The sequence below is a fragment of the Sorghum bicolor genome, chromosome 4 (genome assembly GCF_000003195.3).
Source record: "Sorghum bicolor cultivar BTx623 chromosome 4, Sorghum_bicolor_NCBIv3, whole genome shotgun sequence".
Classification (NCBI taxonomy): domain Eukaryota; kingdom Viridiplantae; phylum Streptophyta; class Magnoliopsida; order Poales; family Poaceae; genus Sorghum; species Sorghum bicolor.
The window spans coordinates 63,469,883-63,481,347 of record NC_012873.2 but is presented as its reverse complement, the minus strand read 5'-3'; the positions used below and the strand labels follow the sequence as shown (position 1 = coordinate 63,481,347).

At 44.9% G+C, this 11,465-nt stretch overlaps 2 protein-coding genes across 6 annotated transcripts; both read right to left on the bottom strand.

Annotated features, from left to right (window-relative positions):
• Nucleotides 407-3,465, bottom strand: LOC8076230. 2 transcript variants are annotated; one of them, XM_021459354.1, is made up of 6 exons: nucleotides 2,815-3,465; nucleotides 2,117-2,207; nucleotides 1,820-2,038; nucleotides 1,533-1,743; nucleotides 1,112-1,193; nucleotides 407-1,025 (listed from the first exon to the last, which is right to left on the bottom strand). In XM_021459354.1, exons 1-6 carry the CDS (start codon nucleotides 3,319-3,321, stop codon nucleotides 834-836), a joined length of 1,302 nt encoding a protein of 433 aa, XP_021315029.1. In that variant the 5' UTR covers nucleotides 3,322-3,465; the 3' UTR covers nucleotides 407-833. The 2 variants fall into 2 exon arrangements, with proteins under 2 accessions (XP_021315029.1, XP_021315030.1); XM_021459355.1 differs by having other exon boundaries at nucleotides 1,820-2,029.
• LOC8073954 (F-box protein At5g51370) lies at nucleotides 3,688-8,245 on the bottom strand. Of its 4 annotated transcripts, none has more exons than XM_021459352.1 (3): nucleotides 6,606-8,210; nucleotides 4,208-4,469; nucleotides 3,688-4,121 (listed from the first exon to the last, which is right to left on the bottom strand). In XM_021459352.1, the coding sequence occupies exons 1-3, from the start codon at nucleotides 7,760-7,762 to the stop codon at nucleotides 4,053-4,055; spliced, it is 1,488 nt and encodes a 495-aa protein (XP_021315027.1). In that variant the 5' UTR covers nucleotides 7,763-8,210; the 3' UTR covers nucleotides 3,688-4,052. The 4 variants fall into 4 exon arrangements, 3 of the variants coding, with proteins under 3 accessions (XP_021315027.1, XP_002452805.1, XP_021315028.1); XM_002452760.2 differs by having other exon boundaries at nucleotides 3,688-4,118; nucleotides 6,606-8,189; XM_021459353.1 differs by lacking the exon at nucleotides 3,688-4,121 and adding an exon at nucleotides 4,560-4,617 and having other exon boundaries at nucleotides 4,330-4,469; nucleotides 6,606-8,245.

Genomic DNA, 11,465 nt, shown 5'->3' with positions numbered 1-11,465 from the left:
GGCCGGCTTCCAGCAGATAATATCAGGCTCGCTTCGAGAGATAATAGGAATCTGCACAAGAACTTGAAATGTTTATTGCACAAAGAGAATTGTAATTTTATGTCCATCCCATTTTAAAATGTTTGTTGACCAAAGCAAGTTGTAGTTTTACTTTTATCCCATTTTCTTGAGTTTGGAGCCAAAGATCAAACTTTTTTCAGAATTTGGAAGTCAGATTATTAGGTTTAAACAATCGTGCATCTCTTTCACAATTAGACGCGAAGGTTGATTCCAAACTGAAGTGTCACCCTTAATGAATTGAATATTCACATGTTTTCAAGGTGGTGTCTATAATGGTATAAATTTTTGGAATAGTTCGGATACACGTTGCACAAAAAAAAAAAGAGAGAAAAGAGAAGTTAGTCACTTAAGCAAATATGAATAAGCATTGTTCATCACATCATACTCATAAAGCTGAAGTACTGTACACTAACACAGCAAAGCTGTAAGAATCAAGGATGTTTATGTCTCAGAACACTAGAAGAGTTATCGGTCAACATACAGGAAAGTACCAAAAATTCACCCCCAGTTGTCCATGTCATGTTCAAAAGCAGTGCTTAAATGCTAATAACTATTGCCTCAAAACAAATCCTAGTATTACACAACCCAAAACTTCCATCACCAAAGAATTGCTAATTGCCAATATATCCTCTCTTTTTCTTAATTTGCGATATGTCGATTTCAATCCTTTAGCAGCTGATTTCACTCATATTGCTCTGCCATGCCGCATCGCCAGTGGCTTTCACGGTTTGGCAAACCACCTTCCCTGGTACAAGCACATACGAAGAGCTGGATCACAAAAAAGCTAGTGACCAGGGGAGTCTTCCTGTCCTTGACATCTTATCCAATGCTCTCTCAACACCATCTATCTGAACTTTAGTGGCTGCCTGCTCCTTGACTTTCTTCTTATCAGCTTTTTTTTGTGCATGCTTTATCGACCTTTGCATCTTTTCTGCCGCTTCCGCTCTCTTCTTCTCCAACTTCAACTGATTCCAGTCGAGGTACAAAGGGGGGCGTGAAATTAGGAAAGCAAATCTATCCATTTCAGTAGAACTGATGTTACCGAGCATACCTCAGCACTTCTCATCTTCTGCTTGGCCTTTGCGATCTTCTTCCTCTGCCAATCATCAATATCGGCTTCTTTGCTTTTCAGCCTATATGGTTTAAGTATCATTAGTACTCTGGCTAGAAAAAGACCTGTGGGTTATGAAATTCGAAGATTTGAAAATTAACGCATAGTGATTACTCACAGGAGTTCATGGTTAACCCACACCAGCAATGAATTAAGCTTGTTACTTCAAATACAATTTCAGGCTGAAGTGATATTGTACTACATGTAATCAGTAATCACCTAACAGCCATTTGAAAATAAAATCTGACTATCATAGCAATACAAATCTTCTTACTATGGTTCTTTCTCTGAACAAGTCCAAAATTAATTGGTAACGAATATCAAGTTTTGATGTTATGAAAAATGGGATAAGAAGGATTACTTTTCTATGAGCTTTGCAATCTGCTCATCCTTCCAGGCAACCAATTTGGCATGGACTAAATTGCCTTGGGGTTTTAACACAGAGCTCGGGATCCGCCTCTCCATCCTTTGCACTTCAACTGGACGGTTCTCACCATATGAATCGCCAAATGCACAATCGCTGTGATTGCTACCCTCATAGGCTCCATCAGACTCAAAATTCCAATCACGAGCTGCAACATACACGATTGTCTCAAAGTTCAGATTAGGCTGAATATCTGATGAAACCCATGAGGTTCAGGCTGATACCTGAGGATATACGAGATGACACAGTATCAGCCTGCCAGTCTTTTTGATCACCGCCCTCGTCATCCCCTTCACTGACTTTGGGCAGTCTCCTTTCATTGATAGCATCTAGTGCACCCACGCGCTGACGGAAATTATGTGAGGAGCGAACTCGGCGCATAAATCTAGCTGGTGTGGTCTTGTGAATGAATCTTGGAGGCATTTGATTGGCCCCTAATTCAGCTGCATATTATTGAACATGAACTGCAAGAAAAATTTGTGCCTAATATATCCACAGAGGAGACAAGCAAAAAGAGGCACCTCTCCTATCCAGCAGAGAAGGGTGCCTGGGTGTCTGTCTGATGTTTCGTGGTGTAGCAGAAGGATTCATGGCCCTCCCTTGCTCTTCTTCCTTCAGTAGTAGATTTGGATTGTCAGTTTCTGCCTCAATATGGGTTGTGAAAGACCAAATGGATTGAAAAAAATAATAAAATGCAAACAAAAATGGGACCTTCATGCATGGCAATTAGATGTAATCAGACATAGAAGTTAGATGACGTAGAAGTTAACAAATTAATGCAAAAATCAAGATGAGCAAGTACATATTGGTATGAATTTTGGATCTCACCAGAATTGGCAAACAGAAATTTGATCTGACTACAAGCCCAAATCGTGAAGGAGCAGGTCTGGGGAGAAATTCCACTAGTCCAGCAACATTAACACATTAAAAATTTATCAAAAAGCCGAGATAATCATAAGAAAGAACCATTTGTTCCTACAAGGCTACAAGTCATGGATGAACCTAACCACCTCTACGCCAGCATATACTAGCAGAATGTGTCAGCGCATTCCGACAGCATTGAAGACTGCAAACTAATAAGCATGGAATCAAGATCAAATGCAAGCCTTGTGGGGAACCGAGGACCATGGAGCCACCTCTGCTCCATATCGAGCAAGAATCAGTCCGGGAACAAAACGAACAAAAGTGGCACCAAGAAGTTAAGAACACGAAAACTGACCATCCGTGGCGTGACGAACGAGGAGGCGTCATCACCGCCGTGCGGTTCGCGGTCCTCCTCCTCCCCGCCGCCGCCGCCGTCGTTGCTGTTCACGGGGCTGCAGATCGGGGACGGCGACGCGGGGCGGTGCCTGGTGAGCGACCCGGCGCTCCACGCGGCGCAGCTGCCGTAGGACGAGGCCGGGCGGCGGCCGTAGGGCCCGCCGCGCCCGCCCATGGCGGCCATCGCGAGCAGCATCTGCGTGCTCCGCCCCACGGAGGCCTCGGCCTCGGGCTCCGGGTCCGCCTCGGCGTCGGCGTTGTAGCCAGGGGCGCCCCGCGAGGCCTCGGAGCGGGCCGGGGAGGAGCCCGGCGAGACGCGGGAGGCGGCGGTGGGCTCGCCCATGCAGGGCAGCGGGATCGGGAGCTGAGGGAGGTGGTGGTCGGCGCGGCGCATGTTGGTGCTCCCGCAGGAGGAGACGCCGTCCAGGACGGCGGCAGCGGCAGCAGCAGCGGCAGCGGCGGCCATCTTCTTCGCTTCTTGCTCTGCTCCTTGCCTCTCCCCTCTTCTTGGTTAGTTTCAGAGCGCGCGCCTGCGTCGTGCCGTTGTGTTTGTGCCTTTGATCCCTCGACTCGAGGCCTGGCCGCCTGAGGACGCAACAGATTGTGGCGGTTTGTGTGGGCGCCTCGCAGGCTGTTTGGCTTCCAACCTCCTAGGTATTGGGCCGTGGCATACGCAGCTCTTCGCTGACAGGTGGACCCCACATGGGCGACGCACCCTACCTTCAGAGGTTAGCAGGCACAGAAATCTTCAGTAAGAACCAAAGCAGAGAGATAAGAGTAATAGAAATAAGCAGCACAGGTCAGACGTCTGGCACACCAACAGCAGCAAGTGTGCCGGCAAATTTCATTCGACAGTTAAATCATGTGCTGTAAAACATGTGGTTCTGCTGGTTCTATTCATTTAATCAACTCTTCCATAATTTATGAAGCAATGCTTTTCCTCATACAGAAATACTACGGTCAGGCTCCTCTGAGCAAATCTCAGCTTGTCAGTTACAACACAGGTACAAACACAAGATCGGGGCGCCTGGTACCCGAAATTGTGCATCATAAAACTACCAGGTCCTGACTAGTTATGACGTGTCCTTCTGAGTTTTGAGTATCAAGAAGCGTGGTTGCCTTTGGTCAAGTCAAGAAAATTGGCTGCTGAGCAATAAGAACTTTGTGCAGTAGCCTAGTTTCCGACTAGCAATCGAACTAAGCAGCAACACCTGCTGAATAGTTGCGCACCTTCCCTTTGATCCGTTGATGGGCGGGTAAGATCTGCTGCAAGAGAGGTCAATCCTTACAGGGCAGATAACAGGTGAAGCGCATCGCAGGGAATGGAGCACCAAGATGATCAGACTTCATACCCTTTTGAAAAATACCCTGCCCTTCTTTCCCATCCCAGTGCCAACGAGGCTCGCAGCAAGAAGTGACTTGTTGTCGGGCCGCCACTTCAGCTCTTTGAGATTGGAGAACAGCTCTGAAAGGGCAGGAGTTATTTCCTCATCCTTGATTTTGTTGCAGGTAACAACTTCCAGACTCTGGAGGTCGCTCCATGAGGTTATCACTGATTCTAGACCTCGAGTTGTTAATAGTGAGCACCCTTCTAACAACAGGAATTTTACTCTCCTGCAAAACATGAGAACATCAATGATAGTTAGGCACAATCCAGCATCAGGTCCAGTAAATAGCAGGTTTATACATGTAACAATCATCTACCCTCCACCAGCAAAAACATTGGCGCACTCCATGTCTCCAATTCCATCAGTACCAAATTCTGGCAGGCCATATTAACCCAAGCATTTCCAAAGAGGGAAAAAAAAATCAAATACCCATATGAAAATTTAAGAATATTAGGTAACTTTCCCTACTGCTTCCTGTAAAAGTACACATATGGTTACTACCCATTCATTTCCCGATTTGTATTTGATACTCCACTCAGAAGGGGCATTTTGATAAGTGTGAATCAACCAGTGTCATGACATAAAAAATGGTACAGATTTTCTTATGCAAGAACGTGTTGTTTTGTGAGGCTCTAAAATGAAACAGTCAAACAGGAAAAGAAGAGAAGGAAACAGGCTAGACTAGAGAATGGAACAGGTAACTTAATCTAAGATGGCACATATTCTTATTTCTTATCATGAGTGCGGGATTACTAATCATCGACAAACATTCCTCTGGAAGGTTTACTAAAAAAAGAACAAGTGAGCAGGTATTCCTCCCACATATGATTTATGGGCATTATGAACAAGTTAATACTGAAAAATACATGGGCAAACCACATGAAAAGAAAGGGTGTTATTCTAATTAAGATGTTTCTGTGAGCAATAACACAAAAATGCACGCAATGAGTTGCAGAAATACATAAAACTGAGATATTAATGCACCACTTTTTGGCAAACAATGATATTTATATATCATACAAGGAGCACTGCAATACACTGAGATAGATCTCAAAGGAAAGCAGACAGAATAAAATACAAGGAATGTCCAGAGCAAAAGCATGAAATAGGAGAAGTACATAGGAAGTACACAGGTAAATGTGGCTTTCTTACTCATTAGTTTACAGATGTACCTTAATCCTTGCTACCACTCAGAGCCCGGAAGGAAGAACAGAGATCAGGAACTGTCTAGACAATTGCATTTCATAATTGTACATAACAGGATAAACTAATCCCTTCATACGGGAGAAAAACATGTCAACGATTAGTAGTTTACATATAGCTAAATTAGTAGATACTGGAACATGACCCATTCTTACCCTTTCTGAAAACTGAACAAGGAAAGCTTAAAGTAAGAACATTGTTCAGCAATACCTTGTCAGTACTGCTCATGCGCAAGATGAATAACTAAATTCTTCATTGCTGCCAATAGTCATATTATACCAATTGGTTTATGATTTTTGGAGGGGGGCTGGAAATGACTTGTATAGTCACATCTTAATCAAATCTCTTTCTCCTTCAAAATCGGCTTATTCAGGTGTCACCTATCTATGTCATGTTTTACATTGTCATTAGTATCTAAAAAACCTCTCATTGTTGCATTGATAATCCACACACTTCTATTGTAATCTAAATGAAACATGAGGCTATGGATACCACTGCTCTAATGAACAATATTTATATGTATGTCAAATTGTCTAAAAATGGAGCTTTTGCTGTAAAAGGGTTGTTGAACAAATAATAGAAAACCACATCTTCCAGGAAATTAAAAATCAACTAGATGCATTTTTGTGATGCTGGTGCATGTCTGTGCCATTGAAATGTATCTTTTCTTCTGACTGACAGAGAGCGCACAAATTTGTACTTGAACACCAAATGTGTAGCTACAGTGATTGTATCAAGATCACACGAAGGTACCATCAGTAATCATCTAAAATCTGCTAGAAAAGTCTATCTTAGTAAGGATGCTAGAATAGAAAGCTCATAAAAAACAGCAAATGCACTCCGAAGTCACAAGGCAGTTCTTTATTTTTCGATCCCTGAACTAACGGTGCAAATATTGAGGGGTCCATTCGTAGCTAAGCAATCAGACTCATGACCTGAGCCTGACATCTGACATCTACAAATGCTAGAGCACTCAATCCTCTTGTAGAGTAGTACTCCGTACATGTGATGTTATTTGTTGCTAGCATGTCACAATCACAGAATGAGCATAAATCAGGAAGCATAAACAGTCAAAAGCTAAAACTGTCCCCATTATGCAATCATTGGAACTATGTCAAGAAACTCTTTAAGTAACTAGTGGTTACTGGTTCTAGTGTACCTGCATAGGCCAGCCAAGGCAAACATATCATCTTCAAGGCCCCAGCAATTCTGGACCTGTATCTCACGGGCTCCCTCGCAGACCAAAAAGAGGGCGTGGAGGGCGCTACGGTCACGCAGCTGGCACCGGTGCAGCTGCAGGCTCTCGAGCGTGAGGCAAGCACCAAGGTGTTCCGCCGGGCCAGGGTCGTCATCGATCCTGCGGCAACTCTGCAGCCGCAGGGTCTTGAGGTTCCCACAGAAGGCTAGGGCGGCAAGCCACCCGCCGTCCATCCTGTGGTCCACGATGGTAAGCTCCTCAAGCATCGCACAGCAGCGCCCCACGGCCGCGATACCGTCGTAGCTCCCCTCGCAACCCTGAAGCTCCAGCTTGACGAGCCGCTTGCATCCGTGGGCGAGGATGGTGAGGCCGATGTCCGTGACGCCGCCGCCCTCGGCGGGGCCGTAGAGCGCGGGTGCCGCCGCGACAATGCGGAGGATCTGGAGGTGCGCGAAGGCGGAGACCGGGCGGAGGGCGAGGTCGGTGCAGCGGTGGAGCTCGAGCTCCTGCAGCGTCGGGCACCCGCCGGCGATGGCCATGAGCCCGCCGGACTCGGAGGAGGCGGCGGTGGCCGAGAGACGGCGGAGGTTGGGGAAGCTCGCGGCGACGGCGGCGAGCCCCCGGTCGAGCGCGTCGTCGTCGACGAAGCGGCAGGCGCCGAGCGGCGGGTCCGCGCTGGCGTCTAGGGTTAGCGAGACGGCGCCGCAGGTGAGGAGCGGGGAGGCGTGTGGCGCCGCGGCGGTGGGCGCGGCGATGGAGGCCGGGAACAGGTCGAGGTCGGCGAGGTCGGGGAAGCGGTAGGGCAGGCGGTGCGCGACGAAGGCCCAGTCCCGCACGGCGAGGCGGCGGCGCAGGCGGCCCGCGAGGCGCGTCCACCGCCTGCAGACCAGCGAGGCGGCGCCCGTGAGGTGGGGCTCCGGGAGGCAGGCGAGGACGCGGAGGAGCAGCGCGTCCGGGAGCGCTAGGGTTTGGTCGGGCTCGAGCGGCGGCGAAGGCGGCGCGGCCGCCATGGAGCGCGCGCGGAGGCCACCGGGCTTGTTGTCCCCCACCAGCCACAGGTCAGGCCAGCCCTTGAGCAGCTGGCGCTGACCGAGGTCGCCGAGGCCGGGCTCAGGCATCTAGCGCGCCGCCCGCTCGGCTCCAGCGGTGTGGCGCGGGCGCGGCGCGGCGCCGCGCGGGCGCATGGCCCCCCCCGCCTGGGGTGTGCAGCGGGGGGCGGGAGGGCGGCGCTCTGATTTGGGTTTCGGAATTTCGGAGGCGCGGCGTGCGGGGGGCGGGGGGATCTGAGGTTTGGAGGCTGGAGGTTTTGGGATTTGGAAATTGACGACCTCAGGCGCGGGGGGAGCGGCGAGAAGAGAGAAGGCCGGGATGTAGCGAGTTCGGGGTGTTCAAGAGTGTGGCGTTGGTGTGGGGAAACTGGGGTGGGGAGCGTGTGGTGGTGTGGCCCGGTGGGGGAAGCCAACGATTTGAATTGAATCCTTTCCTTGTCTCGGTGTGCAATGCAATGCGCCAAGGCGAGGCGGCGGTCTTCTCTGTTGTGTTTGTTCCGTTCCGTTGCGACTTGCTTAGCCTGTCATTTTCTTGAGGTGAGGTCTTGTTTAGTTCGTGAAATTTTTTAGATTTTGCTATCGTACTATTTTTATTTTTATTTGATAAATATTGTCTAATTATAGACTAACTATGCTTAAAAAATTTGTCTCATAAATTATAAATAAATTGTGAAATTAGTTATTTTTTTATTTATATTTAATATTTAGTGCATGTGCTGCAAGATTTAATGTGACGTAAAATTTTGAAAAATTTTGGGAACTAAACAAGGCCTGAGTTTCTCTGGCTGCGGCCTGCAAGAAATGGATTGCTTCCTCGTTTCTTCCTATAATTTTGCTGTATTCATAATTTTTCTAACTCTTAACTAAGTTTTTTTTCCAAAAAACACGTTAATAACATATATACGGTAAAATATTACAGATTAAAGAAATATACATAGATAATTTAATAAAATAGTTAAACATCCTTTTAACTGAATAGAATTGGAAAACTTTGATTTAGAATAAAACATAAACTGTATAATTCAAATGCATGGAGAATTCGATTAGGTATCTATTGTTGTTGGAAGCGGTAGGTACTTGTTGCAGTACTATCAAATTTGGCCTCCGCCCTCTTGGGTCTAGGTACTTCAACGTTAGGTTGAACCCTCCTTAAATAAAGAAGAAGAAGAAGAAGAAGAAGAAGAAGAAGAAGAAGAAGAAGAAGAAGAAGAAGAAGAAGAAGAAGATCTGTTAGGGCACTCACAATGCAAGACTCTATCACAGAGTCCAAGACACTTAGTTACATATTATTAAAGTTATTTATTACCTCGAACAATGTGGACTTGGAGTCTTATTTTTTTCTACCTCTTTCTTCAATAAATATGCTGCCACATCAGCAAAATACCATAAATAATATGCAATTCATATTATTTATGGTATTTTGCTGATGTGACAGCATATTTATTGAAGAAAGAGGTAGAAAAAATAAGACTCCAAGTCTTATTTAGACTCCAAGTCCACATTGTTCGAGGTAATAAATAACTTTAAACTCTATGATAAAGTCTGCATTGTGAGTGCCCTTACTTCATCTTTTCTTGAACTGTACGCATTAGTTCTTGTACTTTCTTCAAGATTAATTCAACTGCTCTATTTTGTCGATCAAATTAACTTTTTTTTAGTGGATGTCGAACAAATTATCTGTTAAACTGACTTTTTTTTTCTGAGGGGAAACTTAACTGCTTACTGATCAGAGCTTAGTCAAGGATGGACAAAAAAAAACCTTTTCCACATCTCTAACCCAGTTCACAAGCCCACGTAAGAGTGGGCTGGGCCTTTCCCCTCCTCTCTTATCGCGAGGCTTACCATCAGTTCGGGGAAAAAATGATTTTGGTTATTATAGCATTTTCGTTTATATTTGACAAATTTTATCGACTAATTAAGTTTGAAAGATTTATCTCATTAATTATAGATAAACTATGTAATTAGATTTTATTTTTATATATATTTAATGTTTTATGCATGCGTCCAAAGATTCAATATGACGAAGAATTTTGAAAAGCGTTGAGAAATTTTGGGACTGAACAAGGCCCCCAGTTCACACGGCAGTGCTGACTGCAACGTGGTGCGACTCGCTGCCAATCCCGTCGAGCCTACGTTTGTTAATGAAAGGCCATGAGGGCCAAATTGAGCTCAAAACAAAAAAAAATCCCCACTCCTCGGCGCCCAACACCCCCACACATGCCAGCCCACTTGCGGTCGTCAGACGATTTCGGCCCAAAGTCAAGCAACGCAATGCACGCATACATGTTGCCATTCTGTAAGCCCACAAAGTTTTTTCCCTAATATTCCAGTCAACGAAACAGAAAAAAAAAGTTCCAACTTGCAGAAAACATGCCCAAGCGAAGATAAAAAAATGTTGCAACCTAGAGGCGATGTTTTTTAGAATACAGGAATTATTCTGGCCTCTGCAAGAGTTTTACACGTAACCATTCGTTACTGCATAGCGTCAGCCATCAACTGATAAAGAAAAAATCGCACAAAGCATCAAAAGTGTCGGAGACTGTATAAGCCAATTAAGCTGTAAGCCTATTAGACAACAACCATTCATTCATAGCGAAAATCTCTATTGATACAATTTTCATCACTCGGTGTGTATACTTCAAATTTTGATTGATTAGCCTCCCTTTGAAGTACGGACCATAACTGCATGTCTGCATCCAGTAGATCTTTCTAAAAACAGCCTGTAGATAAATAAGAGTATAGTGGATAATATTAAGGGGTGGACCCAAAATTATACATAGACGAGGCCGATCAAAGAGATTTGGTATAGCTCACCTATGTATGTTCTTAGAGCAACTCTAACAGATATGTTATTCATATTATCTAGACTATTTTTACATTTTTAAAGCAAAAATTAAACTCCAACAGGTGTGTATCTGGTTTGCTAAAATAGCAAATTTGTTATTCCTAAACTTTCGCTTATCATATATAGCATGTCGTCCTTACTAGCTATCCTATACAAAGGCTGTTGTAGAACTCTATGCTTTGGGTGAGTTTTTTATTTTACACAATGGCTAAATCTTGTAATTTAGAATATAATTTTACCTAGTCTCTTGGAGATGCTCTTATGGTGGAACTTGACCATCTGAATTAGTCATTGATACGGTTGCTCCTGTTTCCCTCAATTTTTTCTAGTATTAAGAGTGTTATTATTCTCGTAGTAGGCAATCATGTCTGTCACGGTGAGACGTATGTGGTGTCTAACCTTGAAATCTACCAGTTTAGTATTTAGAGATGTTCATGTTACGATGGGATGTCTAATTATTTATGGAGATGAGTACGCGTGCATGTATACGACGTTTGCGTCTATACCACGATTTACAATGAAAACACGGTAGACATCTAAGGGCATCCCAATGGTTCCCAAATAGCTAGTCTAGCAAGATTTTTATTAGCTACTAAGGAGACTGATCAAATAGCTAGCGACTCCTAAATAGTCAGTCTAGGACGATCTCGAAGAAACACCTCTCTCACATCTCATATAACTCTCCATTGTTGTGTTTATTTTGTATTATTTCTATGCCCCATCTTGCTAGCTTTTGCAAATTAAGATTGCGGACGCTCTAATAACACTACTTCTCAATAAGCTTGATGACGATAACATATTGATGACCACTTACTTGTTAAGTTTTTGAATCAATCATCGAAGCCAGGACCAGGAGTAATTGTCGTTAGCGCTGTATCAAGGGCTTGTTTAGTTGTGAAAAGATTTTGGATTTTGACACTGTAGCAC

What these genes read in the sequence shown, in the direction of transcription:
- LOC8076230 (XM_021459354.1), bottom strand. Translation starts at nt 3,321, where the DNA reads ATGGCCGCCGCTGCCGCTGCTGCTGCCGCTGCCGCCGTCCTGGACGGC. An exon ending in TTCTCTGCTGGATAGGAGAG is followed by an intron (nt 2,039 to 2,116) that starts GTGCCTCTTTTT and finishes AATAATATGCAG; the next exon opens with CTGAATTAGGGGCCAATCAA. An exon ending in ATTGCAAAGCTCATAGAAAA is followed by an intron (nt 1,194 to 1,532) that starts GTAATCCTTCTT and finishes TAAACCATATAG; the next exon opens with GCTGAAAAGCAAAGAAGCCG.
- LOC8073954 (XM_021459352.1), bottom strand. Translation starts at nt 7,762, where the DNA reads ATGCCTGAGCCCGGCCTCGGCGACCTCGGTCAGCGCCAGCTGCTCAAG. An exon ending in GCCTTGGCTGGCCTATGCAG is followed by an intron (nt 4,470 to 6,605) that starts GTACACTAGAAC and finishes CATGTTTTGCAG; the next exon opens with GAGAGTAAAATTCCTGTTGT. An exon ending in GCAGGGTATTTTTCAAAAGG is followed by an intron (nt 4,122 to 4,207) that starts GTATGAAGTCTG and finishes CCTCTCTTGCAG; the next exon opens with CAGATCTTACCCGCCCATCA.